Source organism: Trachemys scripta, chromosome 1 (genome assembly GCF_013100865.1).
Source record: "Trachemys scripta elegans isolate TJP31775 chromosome 1, CAS_Tse_1.0, whole genome shotgun sequence".
NCBI lineage: Eukaryota > Metazoa > Chordata > Testudines > Emydidae > Trachemys > Trachemys scripta.
In genome coordinates this window covers 210,637,992-210,661,797 of record NC_048298.1, presented here as the reverse complement: position 1 = coordinate 210,661,797, position 23,806 = coordinate 210,637,992, and the positions used below count along the sequence as shown (strand labels likewise).

The window sequence follows — 23,806 nt, the reverse complement described above, 5'->3', positions numbered from 1 at the left end:
CAAGCTTTTAGTAAGATCTTTAATTGTATTAACTATACAGTGGCTACAAAGGGAAATATAGTGTTATATAATGGATTAACTCCAAAGTACAGCAACACGTGGTTCTGTGTGAGAAGTCCTAGCAATGGTTTAACGATATTGCAAAATTGTTCTCTGCTGTAAGTGCAACTTAATCACATTTTTCATTAATGTAAAGTCTGTGTTTCTCTATATCTTTTTGTGGGGGAAATTCTGTAATTGCATGTAAAAATGTTAACTCTATTTTAATAGAACATGACTCTGACTACATCATTTTATGATGAACTAAATATTTAATGTTCTAATGGCATACATAATTGGTATGTGAAAACTCATCTCAAGTTATGAATGAATGTGTAATCCAGCTGAACTTCCTACTACTCTAAGATATTGCTTCTCACTCATCTTATTGCTCTTTGTTACCTCTTTCTGATGTCAAAGATTTTGTGAATGTTTTAGGCTGAACTGACACAGATGTTCCCTTGTCCGTGTATGCATTTGTACACCCGAGCTTCGCTGTCCGGCATCTTTAAAATTAAAGACATTATACTGCTGAACTTGTCCATTGTCATTAGGATTTACTCTTAAATGACTTAAATTATCTCTGCACTTAAACAGCCTGAGCTAAACAAAAACATGTTTTTCATCCTATCAGGAACTTTTCTATTTACCACACTCACTTTATATTCCTCTAAATTCTTGGGTTTTTCCATTTCCTTCTCTTTTTACGAGAGTAGATAGTTTGCTCTCTTTCACTTAATTCTCATGGAACTAATGCAGATGACAGTAATAGCCTGGCCTTGAGCCAGATGTATATTACCTGCCTGCACTGTGAGATTACCTGCATAGCTCTACCAATGTGCCCCAGTCTTGACCTGTATTATCCCTACTGCTACTACAGCTCTCTTCACTACAAGCTATAAGTTGTGTTGAATTATGCAACAGTATGTTGGAAGTCTCTGAAATGGCCACATATTAGACATTTGGGGGCTTGTGGGGAACTTCAGTTAGTGAGATCCCTTATGTAGGTGTAAATGTTTTTCAATGCCCTTATGACAAATGGCCGGTCACATCCTCTTTCTTGCATGCTACCTTTCTGCAGAAATGAATACGTTCTTTTCTTACCGTCACTTCAAGGAATTCATAGCTGTGGGCTGAAGCTTTACCAACTTGACATCTGCAGAGTGCCTTAGGCTTCTAGACATCTCCCATGAGTTTTCAAGACCAGAGTTCCTTTACACTTCTGGAATTTGACTAGACTATTGCAAGGAGCTTCAGATTCGTAATTTCAGTGGAGCTACACTTATTTACTTGAGCTGAAGATCTGGCTCTTTATCAACGCCGCATAGCTTGGTCTTGTTCACATCTCCTGATAATATATATTTCCCTTTAATTTTTCCTGCATAAATCTCTTTCATATGATTCAAGTAAGCCTCATTTTCATCTACAGTATTTGCCTTTTTTCTTTTCATCTACTCCCCGGTGTCTGAGTCCTCATACTTGTGCATGCAGTCCTCACTTCTCATCCTAATTGTCAATACTTCATGCCTTCATCTTCCTCAGCCATCCATGGTTTTGTTTGCTAATCTTTTCCTTGTTTGTTATCAAACCATAGTGCACAATTAACATATTTAAATTTGGGTAAATACTGATCTTTGAACTCTAATCTTTTGGAATGTTGTCATGCCCTGTTACACTGCCCATTATAACGGGAAAGGGGAAGCCAGAAGTGCACTTGAGGAGAGAGGAAAGGACCCTTTATTTTATTTACAATAGCTTTCCAAAATCCTGAAGGCACTGTGATTCTGTATTGGAAATAAAGCTAGTGATGCATACATGATACCAGTTTGGGGAATTCCGGTCCAGCCACTTTTAAAAGTTTAACAGTTAATTGCACAAAGTGATGCAGTTTCTGTTTTCATGATAAATGATTTACTTATTGAGGCCAAGCACTCTCGCCTTGTTGCAGTTCATGTATTTCTTGTAGTGACACCTGGTGGTAGCACTGTGTGTCTGTTTTTCTACTAGGAAGCCCCTTTTTCAAATGATTATAACTTGGCAGTAAACATTTGCTGTGTTTTTACCCCTATGTGCAAAATCTGTCTTAGATCTTGGGGGACAAGGACATTTAATTTTAAAAGGTAAAAAAATCCTGCTCTTAAGAGAACTGGTATTTAAAATAGTTTGCTAGTTTCAGATGATGTCTTGCCTTCATTTACAGTAACTCAATGACTATTATTCTTTTATTTTTTTAAAAAGTTAACCTAAAAGTCAGTATTAAACTTTGAGAATTTAATTACTGGCCATGTGTGGTAAGCACTTTTCAAAGAAACCTTCATAAAGATTTTTAAAATCTCTTTGATTAGGACAAAATCTAACTCTCAGATGTGTGAGACAGTGTGTATGTCTACACCAGGGGCGGGCAAACTTTTTGGCTTGAGGGCCATGTCAGGTTTCTGAAATTGTATGGAGGGCTGGTTAGGGGAGGCTGTGCCTCCCCAAACAGCCAGGCATGGCCCGGCCCCCACCCCATATCTCGCCCCATCCACCCCTCCCTGTCCCCTGACAGCTCCCGGACCTCCTGCCCTGACTGCCCCCCACTGCCCCATCAAATCCCTCCTCTCATTCCTGACTGTCCCCTGAGACTCCTGCCCCATCCAACCACCCCATCTCCCTGTCCCCTGACCGCCTCCAGAACTCCTGTCCATGACTGCGCCCCGCCGCCCCATCCAACCCCCCTCCTTCCTGACTGCCCCTCTGCCCCCATTCAACCCTCTGTTCCCCTCCCTCTGACCTCCCTGACCCCTATCCACACCCCCACCCTGACCAGCACCCGAACTCCCCTGCCCTCTATCCAACCCCTCCTGCCCCCTTACCATCCCGCCGAGAGCACCAGGACAGGCAGCCGCGTCACCTGGCTGGAGCCAGCCACGCCACCGCGCAGCACAGAGCACCGGGTCAGGCTGCGGCTCTGCAGCTGCGCTGCTCCACAAGAGCTCTCAGCCCAGAGCATTGCGCCAGCAGCGCAGTGAGCTGAGCCTGCCGGGGATGGGGAACAGTAGGGGAGGGGCTGGGGGCTAGCCTCCCAGGCCAGGAGCTCAGGGGCCGGGCAGGACAGTCCCGCGGGCTGTAGTTTGCCCTCCTCTGGTCTACGCTGTGCTGTGAAAACTATGGCAGAGAGTCTGAGCTCAGGTCTGCAAGCTCAGGCTCGTGGGGCTGATGCTACAGCACTAATAACTGTGTGTGGAGATTAAGGCAGGAGCTCAAGGTTTGAAGTCCAGGGAGGGGGGTGGGTTTCAGAGCCCGAACTCCAGCCCAAACCACAATGTCTAAATTGCTGTTAACACCATAGCACAAGCCCCGTGAGCTCAAATCTGTAGACCCGGACTCTGAGAGTCGCTGGTGTGGGTTCTAAAATGCAGTGTAGAAGTACTGTCTGTTTGGAGGCGTACCGTCAGTATGCACGCAGCAATGCCTCTGGAGCTGTGAACTACTACTGAGCGCATTAGCTAGGACCCCAGCCTACTGTGAAAGCTGGATGCTGGTCTGTTGGTACATGGATGTTTGCTGCACCACCTCCACTCCAGCTCAGTGCACCTGTACATGACAGGTGCCCTTACATGTAAGCAGTAGAGTCTGACTCTGCTCTTAACTTAGTTTTAAATTTTTGTCCCTACATCCATCTCTTCTGTGAAGCCAAAACACACAAGATGACCAGTATTGCCAAACCTAAGCATTCAAAAATCATGAGACAAGTTTAAAATTGATGAGGTTTTATTGCTTTTTTTATTTTTTAAATTGGGTTGTTTTTATTTGCCTTCTTGTTTCTGAGCTGTTAGGGTGCAATCAGATCACGTTATCAGGTTTTTCTCTGCAACCATAAGGGCTAGAAAATTACGTTAAAAAAAAATAAAAGCTATGATTCTCATGTAACTGCTTACCTCCAGGAGCTGGGGTTTTAAGAAAAAACACCAAATATCACAAGACTTGTCAGAAACTTGGAAGAGTTGGTAACACTGAGTAACTATACATCCCACTTTTACCAGGCTAATCCTGTTTATTCTTATATTAACTAGTGTCTCAATAACTTCTTTTGGATCCTTGAAATGTCCTGGTGTTCATGTTCTCAATCCAAATGTTCTATTTTTTTAAATCAGTGCAAAGTCTTTGTTTTGAGACTTTCTGCTCTAATGCTATCTCTTTGTACCTTCTTATTTCAGTCTCCTCATATAACGAGCATGTGTTTTTGTATCAACCATTGTTCAAGGCCAAAGCTTGTCAGACCACAGCATATGCAATATGAGTTTGAGGAGTTGAGCACCAGTCTAATCAGTGCAAAGCCACTCCATTGGCCCCTTGAGCAAACGGGTTGGGGAGTAAGAGGGCGGATACCTACCAGCCTGTCTGTCCATCACTTTCCTCCTCTTTATGGAGGAGAGGGAAGTGAAGAATAGAGCTCCACCTCCCTCCAGTTTTCTCTGCTGCTACAGGCAGACATTTTCTGACCTGGATGCAATGAATCAAGGACGGGAGCCAGAACATAGAGCATTTGAATATTTAATTACCCTGAAAAAATGGTGCAAAAAGTGTTTGGTTTTGATTTTGAAGATGCGATCATCTTAAATAGACAGTGACTCTTCTTTACATGGGACTTGGAGGCAGAAAAGCCATGCCAGGAAATTCTGCATTACCCAGTGTGTTATAGGGCAATCTCTGTGGCAAGACAGAAGGGTTTATATATGGGCCAGTGGAGCTGTATAGACATGGTCACTGGGTTTGCAATTTACACTGAGTCAGTTTTGTTGTTTAACGCCCATGTTTTGAGGAATGGCAGGCAGCAAACTGTCCTGTTTTCTCCCACCCCAGCTCTCTAATAGTAGTAGGTGCACAATTAGATACTACAGGGTGAGGCTAAGGCTTTCTCAGCACCACTTGCTGAGAAACTGGCTTGGACTCTGTACTTCTAGGATTTGGCCTACAAGTTAGGGAAAGATGGAACTATCTCAAACCACATACTTTTATGTCAATAATAGTGTGTGTGTGTATTGTCCATGTTACGCCACCTTTGATGGAAGGCATCCGTAAAGCTGTCAGCAGTTTACTCTTGGATTTCCTCCATGCTATATTAAATGGGTGAATAGTTAGAAGACAGCCTTTCTGCAGTTTTGCTGTATTACCAAATGCAAAAGGCTGGATGGAATTGGGAATCCCTAGTAATTTGATGTCTTTTTTTTTAAATTTGTATAAGAATCTAGTCATTAAATACTATACTAATGACTTTTCATGGAAGCTAATTATAGCTTTGTAATTTTCTAATGAAAAGCATATTGCTGAAATCTAGAAGGAGCATTCGGGGGGGGGGAAGGGGGTGTTTAGTGTAGATATATGTTCCAGAACCATAAATTATGCAAATCTCCACTTCTCCTTTCTTCCTACACATCAGAAAACCATCCCACCTCCTCAAAATAAATAAATAAATAAATAAAAATTATTGAGCGAATGCAATTTGTGACAGCCTTTAGACATCTCATACGTTCGTATTTGGATTCCCATCTGACTTTACTTTTATATAGTAAATATATAACATCCAGAAATTGAGCTTAACTTCTGATATAATGAACATACTTTGAGCATGGGATATGTCCTAGCCTTTTCATCTGTATGATAAATAACATTTGTAGTTGTTTTCCTTACATTTAAAGTAATCTGTTGCTGATCAGCTCTGGATCACAGAGTTTTTGGCAGCCTGAAATTTAAAATTCAGTCTTCACAATAACTCCAATTTTCTGTGGCTGTCTTCACTTGCCAGCACCGTCCCATGATCCAGAGAGAGACCCATCCATAAGAAAAGTTTTAGAGGAGTTAAGTAGAAGTGAACAATAATAGATCTCCACAGCTTCCGTGATGATAAATTTGGAGCCATGTCAGCAAAGCTCAAGAATTTTTGTAGACAGTCTTTTGTTTGTCTCATGATCGTTACAGCTCTTCTGACCCTCAAACAAGTGATGGGCGAATTAGAACCGATTTTATCTGTTAGATTGTTTGTACGTTTGCTCAGATATTACTTTATTTTTTTTATAATATCTTCTGTGTGATGTTTTTGTTTTGAATATAAAATCCCAAGTGAAAAATTAGACAAACTTGCAAGATAATCTTATCCCTAAAGTACCTCACTGGATGTTTTTAATTAACCATTTTAACCTAACACTGTGTCCTTAGCTTTCCATTTAATTAAGAATGTTTTATCTATTAGTTTATGTTAATCCTTGTGTCATAAAGTAATAGTATTTTGAATATCTTTGGTTTAAAAAAATCTGCATTCTTTAACAAGAAATACAAAGTGATCATATGATGACCTAACATCCAAAGATTTTTCTCTGACAATATTTTTTTTTCATGTTTAGGAAAAGTCCTGAAAATGTTAACAGTCAGTCAGAGCAACTCAAAGAGAAAGAAAAACAAGGTTTTTTCAGGGCGATAAAAAAGAAAAAGAAGAAATCTCAAACTGTAAGTATACCCAGTAGTTTCTAAAATAGTATATATTTTCCATTGTTTTGACGCTGTTACCATAAAATCGGCTAGACCAATGTTGTATTGTTATATTACGTGTGTGTTGACATACCTGTGTACATCTGTTAGCTTTTTAACTTGTGGAAGTAGTCTTCTTTTCCTGTTCAGGATTTACCTACTTGCCTATTCAAATGTTTACTTGCTAAGGAGTTATACTTTCTACATTTATTTGCTTACATCCAGGACCCCTGAAATTCTATTACACTTGAGGTAGGGTTGCCAGGCGTCCAGTTTTCAACTGGAATGCCCGGTCGAAAAGGGACCTTGGCGGCTCTGGTCAGCATCACTGACTGGGCCGCTAAAAGTCCAGTTGACGGCAGAGCAGGGCTAAGGCAGGTTCCCTGCCTGCTCTGGTCTGTGTGGCTCCCGGAAGCAACAGGAATGTCCTTCCAGCTCCTAGGCACGGGGGCTCCCCACGCTGCCCCCGTCCTGAGTGTCGACCCCATAGCTCCCATTCGCCTGGAGCCACTCTGCTGCTGTTTGGCAAAACAATAGGCAGCATCAGAGATGCTGGAAGATGTCTGTCTTCAGACTTAGGCAGATAAGATTGGCTTACACCCAACTACACCTAGAAGGTTTTCTTCACGTCTGCATGGACTGTAAATATGTAGACTGCCTCACTCATCGGAGCAAGCTTTACTACTCATCAGTGGTGAGTGGAATTTATTTATTTATTTTGCTGCAGCATTTAAGATCCCTAAATTATTGTTTCTGCCATAGAATCACCAACTGGCTGCGAAGCCATATTGAAATAATGATCTGATATGTTTACATACTGTACACTAAGATTTGGATCCAAAGCCCATTGGAAAGACTCCTATTTACATAATTGAATTTAGGATCAGGCCCTAAAAGTGGGTAAATGTTAAAAATTAGGTCAGTGTGCTTCACAAAACAGCCTGTACTACTGAGGGGTAAAATGTATGTGAACAGAAGTTCAGTAATATAGAGTGATTGAATTTTTGTTTACAAACAAAAGTTTACAATGACTTTAAGTTAAAAAAAAAAATTTGACAAATAAAGAAAAACTTTAATGTCAAATTTTAAGATGGAAAAGTCTAGGGGGATTGGGATGAGAATATGTATTAGTAAACACAGATTATGAAAAGCAGCACACTTTTTCTATTAGTAAATAAAGAACAAGGAAAGAAGCATGTTACTCGTAATGGCTATACTTGGCTTTCGAGGCATTGGTGTTTTGAGTGTGTAGTTATTGGAGTGTTTATAAACTGTTTGTATTAAATTGGGAGGGTCAGATTCTAATCTCAGATGCATGGTGTGAATGATCATGTATCTAGAAATATCTTCTGCTGTGCTGGTTTGAGAGGAAGGATGGTTTCACTGCTAAGGCAGTGGATTTGGGATTTGAGTTTGATTCCAAGCTCTGGTGAGACCTGCAGTTTGACCGAAGCAAGTCACTAATTTCTCTGTGCCTCAGTGCCTTCTTAAAAATTGGGAGAGTACATTTCCTTACCTCACAGGGACATGGGGACAATAAATATTTTAATGATCAGTTACTGGAGCTACAATCATGGTAAGAAGTCTATAAATAAAAACAAATCACAAGTGTTTTGTGGGTATATTGTGATACACGCTAAACAGCTGAGATTAGAAACTGTCCTTTAATAGTGTCACAACATGCAACATATCAATCTTCTGTCAGCTTCAATGTTCTTATAGGCTTGCTCTAACTCATCAAAAAGAAATGGAAAGACTACTGCTGACTTCAGTGGGAGTTAGAGCAGATCCTACACAGAAGCAGAGATCTCACCTTTTTAAAATCAGATCTTCACTCTCAGAACACTCCTCAGATCCTTTCCAGAGCCGAGAAGGATTCCAAATGTGTATCTGACAGAACTGATTTTACTCTGTGTTTTGGGAAAGTTGGGGGAGAGGAGATTAATCTGGTTGGTAGCCACAGCTACAGTAATCTTATGTCACAGTATTTTTCACCACAACCTTTTTCTATCTCTCTGTGGTGTTTTGGTTGCAAAATCAAAATTTATGCGATGCATAAATAAACCTTTTGAACTGGGCTAATGAAATACAAAGACTCTGGGTCAGATTTTTCTATCATGCACATCAGTATTTGTACTTGTTTAGCACTATTGCCTTCAGTGGAATCATCTTGGTTTACACTGTAATGACTAGAGAAATAGGCCTGTCATCATCATCGCACAAAATGGGCCAGAGTTCTAGATGACATCATGTGGGAGAAAGGGAAGCTCCCATGATTTTAGCAGCAATATATCAGCGGGCACCACATAATTTCTCCATTTAACTCTGACTCAGCAGATCACCACTCTTGATAGTGCACTCCTCAGAGAAAGTAAGTGACTCTCGGGGCTGTGTGCAGCATACGTTTCTTAGGATCATGGTTCAAGTTTATATAAAGGACTTCTCCCACAAATGCCCTCAGTTCCTTTCCTACCATTATAGTTGCAGGTTTCCAAACATGTATTTGATTAATTTACATTGTACCAGTCTGCTGTCTCTTTTATCTGTTTATCTAGTTTATATGTTAGCGGTAGTTTCAAGACAAAAATTAAAAGTATTTAATCCCCCTTTTTATAAATGAATGTTAGTGTTGATTAAGGCTAGTTAGATTTGTGCTGATGTGTGTTTCTAAGCTATTTGTACATGCTGTTGCATGGGTCTGAAAATATTTGTCTGCTCTGTTGCCCAGCTAAAAATTGATCTGTTGCATGACAGACCCAGGTAAAATATCTAGATCTAAAAAGTGTGATTATGTGGTAGTAAAATGTTAATGACAGAGGAGCGCACTGGATGCAAGTGGTGGTTAGTGAGAAGGGTATTTCCTAAAGAGATGCTGAATTTGCACAGGTTCTAACCTACTATGGTTCAACCCATCAAGGAAGTGGTGTCTCAATCTCATGTTGATGATAGAGACCTTGAAAAACTAGCAGATAAACACTGAGTCCACCTTTTCCAGACCAAGCTCCATGCATGAGTTCCTACAGTGTGGATTAGATTACAGTGCACACAAAGCATTCAAAAAAATCGAAACAAGAACTTTGATCTAAGAGCACAAAAAAGTCAATGTACATGGGTCTACAAATCTTATACAGAGTGCTTACTTCTGCTCTTCTCCATTCTTAATAAGAAGTGGCACAGATTTGGAACCAGAGTCTGATAAGAACCATAAAACCTGGTCTGGGGACCTGTTGACTCCAACTGGGTCTTTGGATCCAACAGGTAAGCACTGAGGCTACTTCAGTCCCAGTATCAGTAGCCTTGACCTCTTGGCTCGCTTATATCTGTGTACTCAATCTGTTCTGACAGTGAACTGAAAGAGGCAGGGACCAGTGTGTCTGTTTAAGGCAGTGGGAAATCATCTGAGTCTGAGCAGGCCAGGATCTCTTCCAATTCCTGCTTCTGTATCTTCTGTTCATAGAGATTATCTCAGGTTATGTGTGGATGGTACTCAGTGTGAGGTGCTCCTGTTTGGTTTAGCGACAGTTCCTTGAATTTTCACCAAATACCAGGCAGTTGAGGCAGCCCACCTATAGCATTAGGATGTTCCATTTACTCATATTTGGATGACTAGCTTTTCAAGGCCCAATCTCGTCTGCTCTGCATATTATCTTCTTCCTACTCTGACAATCTAGGGCTTGGGATAACCTAGAAGACTACTTTCACTTCCATGCAGAGATTGGCTTCTGTAGCAGAAACTCTTAACAACACAGTGTTAACTGCTTTTCTACCACAAGAAAAATTCATTGACATTCAAATACACATGGCTTATAAGGATACAGTCTCACGGCAAATCAAGTCATTTCTGAGATTCTTAAATCTCATGGACCCTGGCAAGTACATAAATGCACGTGTCTGCTTCAGAACAAACCCATTGCAGCCAAATGTGGATCAGGGCTTTGAAGCCCCATTTGAGGCACTGATCTAAAATTGTAGTCTGAGAAATCAGTCTGCAAGCAGTGCCTCAGCGAGCTGACAGTGCTTCAGCACGCACTCTGGCCCGCTGGGCACTACCGGACTGTCTGCGTCTTTTGGCAAGTTTCATTTTGCCAAAGATCTCCAGTCCTAATCCTGACCCTTTCTCCCGCAGAGTTATTCCTGATAATTGTTCTCCCAGGAGTAGGGCTTTCCAGAGGCAATTCTTGAAGGAATAAGGAAGGTTACTTGCCTATTACTGGAGTTCTCACAGAGGTAGTGTCTCTGCAGAGCCATTCCCATCCACTCTCCTTTCCCTCTTGCTTGGAGTCCTTCCTAATATAGCATAAAGGAACTGAGGATAATTAAAGCCTCTGTGGCTCTTTTCATAACCTAGAATCAAACATTTTGATCCACGTGAGGGGTTGTGTGCAGTCTCAACAATCACTGCTTTCCACCTGGACCCAGATCTTGTAGCATTATGGCACATACTCCATGATGTGGCTCTGAAGAAACATGTAACTGGCTTTCTTAGAGAACGTTGCGAGCACCCTTCATGGTGATCATTTGTTTTCATCAAAATTTGCTGAGTTACAAATAGTGTGAATCTTCAGACCATAAGATTTTAAAGGAGCTAAGCCAGCTAATGAATCTCTTGTCCTTTAATTTATACAATTTCGAGCTAGAAACTAGAAGCTGAGCTGTTTTAAAAACCTTGAATTTCACCAATATGCCTGTCTTTTTGTTAGTTAATGTTATATAGTCTAAAATACTACTGTCAAGTTTTCCTTTCTAGACAAAATAATACTGCACATATTTTACAAATGTCCATTGAGAGGGAAGTGTATCCCATTTGTGATTTTGACAGTGGACATTGTTTACTTGCACCCAGTGCCATGATGTCTGGTTGTATTCTCATACATTAAGAAACAAAATGTCAGCCAGTAATAGGGTTACCATACGTCCGGATTTTCCCGGACATGTCCAGCTTTTTGGGCCTCAAATCCCCCTCCAGGGGGAAATCCCAAAAAGCCGAACATGTCTGGGAAAATAGGGACATGCGGGGCCGGGGGTGCGGGGCCGGTGCCGGCACCCCAGGGCCCGAGCCGAGCCAGGCTGGAGACGCTGGGGTTGGGGCCGGGGCCGGCCACCGGAGGAAGCCGCTCGGTTGGGGGGCGTAGACTGGGCCGTGTCTCCTCCCTCCCCCCCCCAGCTTACCTGCTGCCTGCTTCAGGCTTCCCGCGAATCAAATGTTCGCGGGAAGCAGGGGAGGGGGCGGAGTTGGGGCGGGGAATTTGGGGAAGGGGTGGGGGTATGGGCGGGGCTGGGGGTGGGGGCAGGGCACCGTGGAGTGTCCCCTTTTTGGACACTCAAAATATGGTAACCCTAGCCAGTAATCATGCAACTGTAAATGCCTTTTTTAAAGGTGCTTTATTCAAACCTGTATCTGAGGCCCCAAACTCTTTTCAGCCAAATTAGAAATACTAATGCTTTTGTTTATTTTTAAAATAGTTAAAACATAGTACGATTATTAATCGTACATCTGGAACATAAATATTACATACAGTTTCACAGAACATACAAACTTCTGTAGTAATATTTCTGCTAGTAAAATATCGCCACAATTATGGGATTGAACTCAGTTAATGAGTCTTAAAATGATTGATTTCCATTGATTTCAATAAGATTTGGATCAGGCTCTGTAGATCCAATGAAGGATCATCCTGAATGTAGACACACATTCATTATTATTTGTACATTCTTTACATATATATATAGAGAGAGAGGTTTAGTGATACCTGGGATTCCTTTCATAGGCATCCTTTTCTTCAGAATAGCAGTCAATTTGAACTTTTTCAGAAAGTATGGGATCTGTTAGTTATTGTTCATATTTACAAGTACCATTTGTGCATGAATATGTCAAGGACAGATCACTTCATTGAAGCACTATTTATGCATTTAGTTTTTATATCTTATATTGCAGATAGAATCAACCAACGGGGAGAATCCAAGCATCAAGAAATCCCTCTTTCCTCTTTTTAATTCAAAGAATCATTTAAAGCATAGTTCTTCTTTGAAAAAGCTTCCTGTAGTCACTCTACCCATGGTATTAATTTTTAAGTACAGTAGCACTGAAAAATGCTCCAGTAAACTTGTTTTACTGACTACAGCAGCATGTATTATATTTTTAAGGGATCACATTCTCTTTAAGCCAGTTAAGTATCTTGGACCAGTTCCATAAATTCAAATACAATCAGCAGTCCTATCAGAACAAATCTAATAAAAAGGATTCATAATTGAGTAGTCTAAGATATACTCAAAATATAATATATCTAGTTGCTAAGAGAGAGAGAGCCTGGGACTAAAACTAAAGAAGGCAAATTCTCCTGAAATCAGTTACACTGTAAAACAGAGTGACTTTCCCCTTTTGGTTGACCAGTAAAAATAAATGTTAAAATAATTTGGTTTATAAATTGTATTTATATTTTGTTTACAGATTGTTCTTATGTCCAAATTTAATTAATCAACTATTGTTACTGCAGGCTCAGTGACAGATCAATTTTTATTAGCTTGTGCTGCTGCTGGATTTTTCTTTGTCCTAATTGTTACTGGTGACCTTTTATTAGTGAGAGCAAATTTTGGTAGTTTTGTTTTTGTCTGTTATTCCATGGAATTGTGGTATAAGGTAAATCCCCTATATATTAAAAAGCTTTACATTTTCTTCAAGTTTTACAGAGACGCAAATATGTTGAGCTTGAGGATAGGGTCCCCCTGTAGTTGTAGCAGCAAGACTCAGCAATATACCCAATTAAATAAAGTTTTGATCTTTTTTTCATCCAGGGCAAAATTTGGCTTTACAGAACTGGCCCACGGTCTTAACTGCAATATGGAATGCTATTGAAATGAGGATAAGGCACCGCAGGGCTTTTCGTAGGCTTTTTAAAATGCTCTCTCTTCCAGCAACTAACAGCATGGGAATGCTTTAAGGGTTGAGGTTGTAACAAATCTGCATGATAGCCACAAATATTATCCTTTAATATGGGGGAAAATATTGAGAGGACATTGCAATTCAGCTGCAGTAGTGGGCTTCACCTGCATTGTATAATTAACTAGGAGTGGGGGATGATTCCTACATCTATTCTTAAGGACCTACTGAAATCCCCTTTTTATTATGTTGCAGATGCCCGGCAGTGATGGTCAGGATCTTTTGGCATTACAGAAAGCCATTCACTCTTCCAATCTCCAGAGCAGCAGGCAGAAGGATTGGCATCCCGAGAAGATGACAGAAATCCAGACGCATGTAAGTGTCATTTTCTGTTCCCCGCACCCTCTCGCTGTGGTGTCTTGACAGGCTTTTTCTGCAGTGAACAGAAAAATTGCATTTGCCATTATCCTCCGCTCACTTCTCAGTCCTGTGGCTACCATTCTGCATAATTGAGAAGTAAGGGACATGAGACAGAGAGAAGAACAGTGTATTACAATCCATACAGTACATATCACCTGCTGGAAGGACATCACAACCTTCCTTCTTTCCCCTCCCCACGCCTTGGATTCGGGGCAGTACCAATAGGACTATAGCAGTGGCAAAAAATCCAGAATGGAAGCCATAATAGTTCCTGTGTCCACCTTTGAGGCTGCAAAAGCTTTGGTTATGTTTTTGTATTAGAGGCGCTTTCAAACAAAAACAGACTATTTGGCCTTGTCTACACGCACACTTAGTTTGAGGCAAGCTGGGCTGTAAATCTATCTCACGCTACCCTGCCATGCACTATGCGTCTATGTGGACCATGCTGCTTGCTGGGCACTACAAGTTCTCTAGTGCACTTTGATCCACTCCACTTGGAAACAGGAGCAGATCAAAGCACACTACAGAAATTGTAGTGCACAGCAGCAGCATCCATGTGGACGCATACATCCCGCTTGCTGTGAACTAAGCGCTCATGTAGACATCCCCCCTAGAGCTTCAAAACCAGACAGGAGAACTTCATTGCAGCTGCCATATTTAAAAAAAAATAATTGGTGGAACAAAGTTTTTCTACTGTAGCTATCTCAACTGTTCAGACAGCAATAGTAGATACTGATCATAACCACCAAGCACTTGATGTATTTCCATATTCCTATACAGTGGGTCCTAGTCAGTGGATTGAAATTAAATATTCAGAATTAGTTAACAGTAAAAGTGACTAAGTCCTGACATTTTTTTAACGTTAAGCTGGTTCCGTTTGAGACATGCCCAAGGCAGTTAGTTTTCCTACAGAAAGGGTGGCATGCTAATATAACAGCAGGGCATAAGACCAAATGTTTCCCTCATTCTTTGTCTTCCAGAGCCAACCTTTAAAATCCCTTCGGAAGCTGTTACATCTCTCCTCCTCCTCAAATCATTCTATCCCCTCTGAATCCCGCTTCCAGCCATTACCGAGTCAGCCAGCCAAAGCTTCTTTTTCTGAAGTGCGAATTCACCCCATAAGTCAAACTTCCAGTAGCAGCAGCAATGTGCGGCAGGAGCCCCAATCAAAAGGCAGGCCGACACTTCAGATACCAAGCCAGATAGAACCAAGTTGGCATGTGTCTCCAGTGAACAGGAGTGCTAGTGATGGGACTTCCTACTCTGATCAACTGCCTTCCAAGAGTGGACAGAATGGGCCCACGTATAACCGAACAAACCGATCCCGAATGCCAAATCTGAATGATTTAAAGGAGACGGCCTTGTAATGGCACTCCCGATTGTACACCAATTAACATGGGAATTTAAATCGAGGGTTTGGTGGTGGTGCTGGTGATAGTAAGACTGTATTTTCAGCTTTATAAAAGTGTGCAATATGTACCTGTGGGGCTATACTGTTTGGCACCACACTGATAGTCAGGGATCATATACTAAAACAAGATGAATTATTAATTACCAGTCATCAGAAATCTCATTGGATGATAGTGTGTGCAATTCAGGGAGAAGAAATGTGTTGCCATTTTTTCTCATTTACATTCCAGCTCAGTGCACATCTCTGTCTGAAAGCCCGGGTGAGTTTAAGTATGTACTGGCACTTCGAGGGGTGAAAACAATTAGTGTCTAGACTTATGCCCTTACTACATACTGCCTAGTTAAAACAGTGGGGTTTATGTGATACAAGTATCCCCGTTAAGGGTTAAAGTTGAATTGTATGTCTTAAATTTGTTTTTTAAACTTCCACATTTGATAGGATTTGTAATATTTATTTATGATGAACTAATATCGTACTGTTCTAATCATCTCTCTTCTGTTACAATGTAAAGTTAGTTTGAGCTGTTTGAAACATTGTGAAGCAGTGCAACAGCTACCGTAGTTTCTATAAAAACTAACAGTAACATTTATATATTGCATCAGGAGTATTTTATTCTCTCTCTCTCTCGAATATATATACATGGTAAATAACTGATTTTTTTAAAATATACTCATTTAAAAGAAAAGTATTGTTATGACACTATCTGCCATATTTTTATACATTTGTGATATAAAGTGCAGTATTATACTTCTAATAAAAGGGAGTTGAATGTGGATATAAGTGTGACTGTAACAGTATGAATCTTGCTCAGCTATGAGAGCGCAGTGCTATAGGCATTACTATTGATAGCAAACAAAAGTATAATATTCATTTCAAAACTTTATATTGGCTATTTTGTTGGAGGTATTGGCTGAATGTAAGAGACTACGGAACTGTACAGTAATCTGAATATGGTATATTCTCCCCTGAACGTGCACTTAGCTTTCCCAGTAGTGTCAATGGGAGTTATGCATCTGCATCAAGAGACTAGAAAGCTTGGTATCACTTATCTTTCTCTAAAGGGAGAAAGTGCCCCTTTGCCACAAGCTAACGCAGATGCTCTTCCACTTAATAGGGTGAAGACCAAAGAAATATAGCATGAGTTGCAAGTGACATGCCAAAGTTGTGACACTTACACATAGCATAACACTGCAAATCATGGTATAAGCTTTTATGCATATATGTATTTTACATTTGGTTTAAAAGTCTACTAACTAGAAAGATAAATCTTGTATTTAAATTTAAAATGCTCTTGCACTTTCTTTTCTTCCTGTTTCAGGATGTACTTAAAGCTACTAAAATAATGATATTCAGTTAGAGGTGGGAATGGTGCCGGGCAGTTTAATTTCTCCCTGTAGCTTGCTATCAGAATATTCCCATTCACAGTCAGTTTCCAGTTTCTACAAAATATTAGATGGGAGGTTTCAATCTCCTGTAGAATATTATGAAAAGAAAAGGGATTGCCGCCTTTATAACAATGGATTTTAAGTGTAGGGCCTGATTTCCCCTCTCACGCTAGTGTAAATTAGAAGCAAGTCCACTGAAGTCAAACAAGTTACACTGATATAAACTTGGTGTAGGTGAGAGGAGCATCAGGCTGTAGTGTCAGAACAATACAATCTTTCCTACATTTAAACTAATTCGTTCAACTCTTGCATCAGTCTGCAGTGTCGCTCACTTTCTGCCTGTTGTCTTCATATATCGATTGTACTTACAGATATTCTGTCCTTTCCAAAAAGAAGTCAAGATGAGTATGAATGTCATAATTTAGCCACAGATATAGATGTAAAAATAGCCATCTATTAACATTTGGAGTTCCTACTTTGTTGCAAAAGGAGGTGAAGTCCAAAATAATGCATTTAAGAACATTAAACAAAATTGACACCAAAACTTGCAAAATCTGGCTCATAGGGTACAGTATGTTGTTTCAGGTTTGCACAGTACAAAAAAAAAATTGATAACAAGTTTGGCAGACTATAAAGCAGGAATTCTTGATTTCTCAGCTGCCTGAAAGAAATGTGCATGTGTTGTTTTTTCAGATTTTATCTGATATATGTAATATATAAATACTATATATTATATATAATATACATGTGGTGGGTGTGAAACAGTGCTTTTTATGTCTTGATAAGCTCAGTAGACAATAATGCAGTTTCTAGTTTGAGAGTGGGGCTCTAAGCAGTATTGTATGAATGTCTGCAAGACTGGTAGTGGCCGGGTTTGGCTCGTTAGTCTTATAAGAACTTCTTTTTTCATTAAATAATACATCACTTGCATTTTGCCTCTAAAAGTCGTCTTACCTTGCTGTTAAGGCCTTCACACTTGGATAATCACATTGGGCCATTATGCAGATTTATAGGAAGAACAGAAGCCTCCAGTGGATTTCCCCTCAGCATGCAGTAAGCTAAATAAGAGAGATACTAATTGTACTGTCAGTCCTTTAACATCCTTATTGCAGCTTCAAGTGTGATTCAGAAAACATACAGACTATTTGCTGGTCCAAATTTATGAGATCTCTCTATCCTGTACCGCAATTTCCTCTTTAGAAACTTCTACAAACCTTGAAAAATTAAAACTGATCAGTAAACTGCATTGAATGTATGTAATTCTCTTCCTTCTGTTTGAAAGAAAGTGAAATTCTCATTTTGTGAACTGGTGTTGATTTAAATATTCCCATATTTTTAACCCTGCCTAAATTCCCAACATTTAGTGTATTACTAATACAATTTGGCTAAGGCTCCCAAAGGAATCTTGTTAGGATAACTGAGATTTGCTAACTCTTGAGTAGAGAAAAGCCTATTACAGAGCAAACGATTTTTCAAGTGTGAGCTTTGCTTTTTACTGAGATTATTGGTCTCTAGGTCTAACTTTGCTATATTATATATTCAGTGGATTTACTAAGAATAAAGCAGCGAAATTAGGGCTTAAGTTTCCATTCTTTGCCAATTTGTTTTGCCTTATGATGGAGGCCCTAATGAGAACATAAAAGAAACCAGTTCACAGGAATTAATTAGGATCATTTATACAATTCAAGCTGTCTAAACTTGTCTGAGTTTGGCTCTTGTAAACTGAAAAATAGGCACGTTAACCTCTTTTTTAATTAAAATTTATACTCTATACGTGGACCTAAACTAGCCTTTCACAACTGTCATGAAAGTTTGCTAACCTAGAAACACAGATTTTTGTTTTTGTTTTGCCCTTTTGACCATGATAATGAAAAAACTAATGATATGGTACTCACCTGTCAGGGGGAAAGGTACATATTCTGGGCAAAGGGAATTGTGCAAGGCTGGTTGAAATTGTTGGACGCTTTGCTCCACCAGCATATTCAGAGGTTCACTATTCCCTCTGGAGCACGCACCATCACTGTTCTGAGTGCAAGTAGAGGTCATGGTCTGAGAAGAACAGTGGGTAGCACTCTCTGCTTCAGGAAGTCAATCTGCTGCCTCTACAAATTCTCCCAACCCACAGAGCTCAAGACCAACCTCAAACTCTGATTTCTGCTGCCAGATCAGATCCAGGTTATGAACTGGATGTATAGGTTCTAATGTCTCTGCATTTTAATGCATGTTTACAGACTACCATTCTCTTAGATCAATGTAAAGACAGGCCTCAAATGGATTCATCCTCAGATAATTTACAGACCTATTGCCTTCCTCTCTCACATAGGTTTCTGGGAGCAAAGGTGGGTTATGCCTTTAAAGAGGTGGACTGGTATTATTGCAGAGGCTTGAGATTTTTTGGCCACTATTAAGCATTCCAGTTGGGTCTCTATGAAAGATCATCTGATCAAAGAAGTTTGAAAAGGCACAAAATAAAGACTAGATTTTTATTTCCCCCACAAGTCCTTACAAGTGTGAGTTTACTATACTGCGGTGGCCATCCTTAAAAACTTGCCACTTGCCTTAAATAATCTGCAGTATTTTAGGCATTTCTTCTAATAGGAGCAATGTAGTTTAGCTAATATTGGAGATGAAGTTGTTGTTTATCTAAAGTAAAATTGACAATCTTTCAAGGGTGACCATCAGCCAGAAAGTCAATTGGGCTCCTATTCTGGTTAGTTGTTCACGATCCTAAAACAATTTGGGAGTCAGGCAGGTTTTAAATTTTTATACATCAAATTAATATAAGAACTATAACTGTGTGTGTGAGTAGAGCTATGAGAAACATTAGAGTCGCAGTCAGTTCCACAAGGAATATTCTGAATAGCCATAATGATGTATTGCGTAATTTGTGTTGGTTGTGAACATTTGTTTAATTTCTTCAGTGTCTCTTGGCAGACACAGATATCCAAAAAGGGGACCACGCTGTGTACCACTCAGCTTTGCTGTTGTAGAATTGATGTAAATAGGCCCAGTGTGTGCAGTGAAGGGATTATGGCACAGGAGACGTTAAGAAAGGTAGAGTGCCCTATTTAACCATTTCTAAAATATCCTTTAAATCAGGATACTATTCTAGGAACAGGTGCCTTTCCCCATGCAACTTCCTTTGTCTGTCTGTCATAATGTTGACCACTTCATAAACTGGGGTTTGCAGTGAATGAGGAGAAAAGCCATTTAACTTCTAGCCTTTGGGATATTTAAGGAGCAATTTGAATAAACTTTTATACATAGTTTGGTGTTTCTAGGAAAAGCTGGTTCCAGTCATGGAGCATCATTGCATAAGGTGCTTTTGGGTCAGATGTTATGAGAGAACTGCAAAGTTTTTCTCTCACCAATCAGCCCCAAATCACAGGAACAAGTTTGGGGGGAAGACTCTCTTGATGGAAAAATCCCTTGGCTGAGTGGCCTGCTTGAACACCTTCTGAATGTATAAGGTACAAGTGTGGTAGATTTAGGTTATAGTTTACCTCCACTTAGTTCTGCATGGCTGCTGTCATGATCAAAGGTATCTTGGTGTTCAGGCAATTGGTTGGAGCAAGAGGACCTCTTGGAGACAATGACTAAATGTAAGATGCATAAGATCAGTTGTAGGGGCAGCCATCTCTGTGTTGTCCGTTTGGATGCTCTCCCTCCATTAAAACAATGTACTGTGTTACTATCCCAACCCTTCTGCAAAGTGTAATTCAAAACACATAGCCAAATGCACGTGACTTTTGGTGTCTCAGCCCAAGAGACCGAATGTGGAGTTGATGGCTTAAAGGCTAAGAGATCAGGGATGTAGCTCTGGACCTTTCCTGTCCTCTCTCGGAGTTGATCTACCTCCTCACTCTTACAGAATGTGGTCAGGGTTTGCTTAGTTGGCCTTCAGTTTACCATTGACTTATAAAATGTTGTAATTTTTACAGGAAAAGATCTATAAAGTATTCCATTTTACACTTTAACATAAGAGAATTATGTGCTCTTAGGAGCCTAATAGCAGAACTTCAGTTGGCCTTCATCTGGATGTGCTTCTAAAAACCTCTAAGCCAGCTCAGCTACCCTCATGGAATCCTAATGTCATCTTTGCACTGCTTTTCAGTCTTCCCTTTGTGCCCTCCATTTATTTCCATGTAGTTTTCAAATATTGTAGTTGCCTTGTTCTTTGCTATTGCTCTAGCGCAGATTATCAGGGAGATAGAGGCCTTATCTATTACTCCACCCTGGTTTGCTGCTCTACGCAGAGACAGCTATCCTTAGACTTGCTCAGGATTTTCTTCAGTTTAATTTTTCACTTCATCCAAGGAAGAAATCTTCTCATTGTCCCATTTCCCTCCCTCCCTCCACAAAAAAATAAAAATTAAAAAAAAATCAATCTCTATGATGAGTTAGAACACAGTAAAAAAAAGCACCCAGACTAAGGTTTCACATGAATTTGTTTGTCTATGTCCATTCTGAGGAAAGCCTCAGCAATAGAGGGGGGCATCATAAACATACAGGGCTGGATATGGCAGCTCACAGGAACTGATTCCATTAAATCTCCAGTTGCCAAAGCCAGTCTGCAGCACAGAATATGAATTTCTGCAAACCTATTGAATCTGAAGCGCTTTGTGTAAACTCTTGAGATGTAAATCAGATGACCGAGTGTATCACGGTTTAGTAAAAGGCTAAGCCCAAAGTATAGGTTGTGTCTATAGGTTGTGTCCTCAGCTTGCTGTCTCCCCAGCAAGGTGTTTTTGTACTCCTATTTTAGGTGCATCATATGAAAGGATATGTCTCATCAAAAGGAGTAATTTCTGACCTATAAATTTGGATTATGTGGAACAATGATCATGAACTGAAATCCTCCCTGAAAGTGTAAAGTTATTGGAAACTCCATTGAAGCATTTATTAATCTGTTAAGAAAACCATTCAGGACTGCTTAGATCTCCACTGTCAAATACTGAATTATATGGTCTCAAAGGAAGAGGGATGGCCAAAGAACAAGGCTTGGAGAACTTGATGATGATATTTTTCACCACCTGGCAGAAAGGGCTATGCCAAAAGTATGAAATTGTGGAGGTAGTTTTTCCAAACTTCCAAATTTATTGGTAAAGAATTACCCACTTCCATTAGCAGCTATTAGAAATTCTAAAACGCACAAACTTTTAAATCTACCATGCTTTCTGTTGTGGAAGGGGTGTGATGTTGTGTTAACCTTTTTAATCCTTGAATACAAACTGATTTTAAAATGTGTTGGATATGTAAAGAAGACTTCACACAAGTTAATAAACCATGTGTAAAGTGTTTATATACAACTCTTTGTATCATGTCGTTGGTACACTGTATCAATTATTTTTGGGCATGTATTCCATTCTTAACTTCTGTACAATTTCTATTGTTGCTGTAAATATTATAAAAGAGAAAAAATATCCTGTGGTAACCTTAATTATCAGCATGGAAATGGTTAATTTTTACTGAGCACAATGTATTTTTGACTGGGCCTTCCAAACTATGTCTTTAATAAAATGCAGGTTTTGCACTAGAAAATTGAGGTTCTCATGGCTAATGTTACTCAGAGAGCATTTCACACCACAAGTATGGAGTTTCCTTTGACATATCAGCTTGTCTCTAACCTTTCATTGTGTTGCTACATGCTGGACGTGTGAATCCAGATGATCAGAATTGGATCGGAATTTAGAAATGTGCCTCAGTAGACACATTTGTTGCTGGATCTTGACCTCTTCCCAGTCTGAGATGTTTGGCTTGCACGAGTCCCCCTGAAAATTCTTGGCCTAGGTGTTTGGAGTTTGAACACACTCCTTCCACCTTTGTGCCAGAGTTTTCTCTGATGGGTGCTGAAGTACTATTCTGTTTGGGCCATGCCTTATCTATTAATACCCCAGCTTGTATACCTTATTTTGCGGCAGGGAAAGCAAAATCGTTCCCTCTTCCTCCTCTCCCTTAAGAGGCCAAAATTTCTGGAGCTTTGCCCCTTGAAGCATATCCACCCCAGGCATATTGTCTCCATTTGTTGTCTGCTCACCAGCTGTTACCAAAAAAGGCCAAAAGGTGCTCCATCTTGAAGGAGAACTGCTCAGAAGCCACAGAAGAACTACTCTGCCATGAATGCATCAAGCTGAGGAATGCATGCTAAGATGGGGGAAGAGGGTTAAAGGCTGGATGACTTGTTGGGGTCTCCACATTTCCTGACCCTTAGAAACCAATGGCATCCATTTAAGTGGTTTAGCTCTCCATGGTTCCTCATCAAAATCATCTCTGCAATTTCTGTGCATTTGGGATGTGAACCTTGCATCACATTCCAGGTGGGCATATGGGGGCCAGATTTTTGAGGTGTTTAGGTGTCTAAAGATGCAGATAGGTACTTAGTGGGATTTTCAGAAGTGTCTAGGTGTCTAACTTCCATTGGAATTAATGGGAATTAGGGGGCTAGATGCTTTTGAAAATCCCACCAGGTGCCTATCTGCATCTTTAGGCACCTAAATACTTACATCTGGCCCATGAGCCTTCATACTCCAGATCAATTTTTAACCCAGGTTAGTTTTTTGCCATGCCACAGGTACATTACATTGATGAAAACCAGAATATCACAGTAGTGTTTCTCTTTCCAGATTCTTACCTTTTGCCTGTCCTCTTTGTGCTTAGTTTTGCCCATCCCATCCTCTTCCATGCCTTTGGCCATATCATTGCCCTCTTCGTATTGCTTCATTGCCTTCTTCCTGCCTTCAAGCTGTTTGCCCTTTCCTGAAAGGCCTTACTTTCCTGCCTATATTTCTCCGCTCGTTTCTTACCCATCTCTCTTCCCTTCATATCTTCCCACATCTCCCTCATGTGCCCCCTTTCTAGCCCCTCAGTCATGTTGCCCTCAATGCTTAAATGCCTCCTTATATACATACCAAATCACTCTCTAGGATATTAAATCCTTCCTTGCAATATGCATCTTCCACAAAGGCACAATGAACTCTGCAAGATTCCTTAGATCACAGATTCAGTCACCACATGGTCTACAGTAACTTGTTAGCTACTTGTGGCTAGGTTAGTATCCTCTTTATTAATCCAGCACTGAGCAGGCTGTTGATGCTCAGTAAATTTAAAGAATTTTGGTTTCCATGTACCTTGGGGAGAGTCGTCCAAGCCTCTCCCTCCTCTGCCATT

At 40.3% G+C, this 23,806-nt stretch overlaps 1 protein-coding gene across 3 annotated transcripts in view; it reads left to right on the top strand.

Moving 5' to 3' along the window:
• The window catches only part of CDKL5 (cyclin dependent kinase like 5), a 213,508-nt gene extending 192,449 nt beyond the window's left edge, over nt 1–21,059 (top strand). For 2 of the 3 annotated variants that reach the window (XM_034755895.1, XM_034755884.1), the window contains 4 exons: nt 6,423–6,525; nt 12,482–12,604; nt 13,679–13,798; nt 14,824–21,059. In XM_034755895.1, coding sequence (XP_034611786.1) covers nt 6,423–6,525; nt 12,482–12,604; nt 13,679–13,798; nt 14,824–15,210 — 733 coding nt within the window. In that variant the 3' untranslated portion in view covers nt 15,211–21,059. The remainder of the gene's footprint in view (nt 1–6,422; nt 6,526–12,481; nt 12,605–13,678; nt 13,799–14,823) is intronic. The other variant, XM_034755902.1, reaches the window with a different exon arrangement.
• Nucleotides 21,060–23,806: the final 2,747 nt, after the last annotated feature.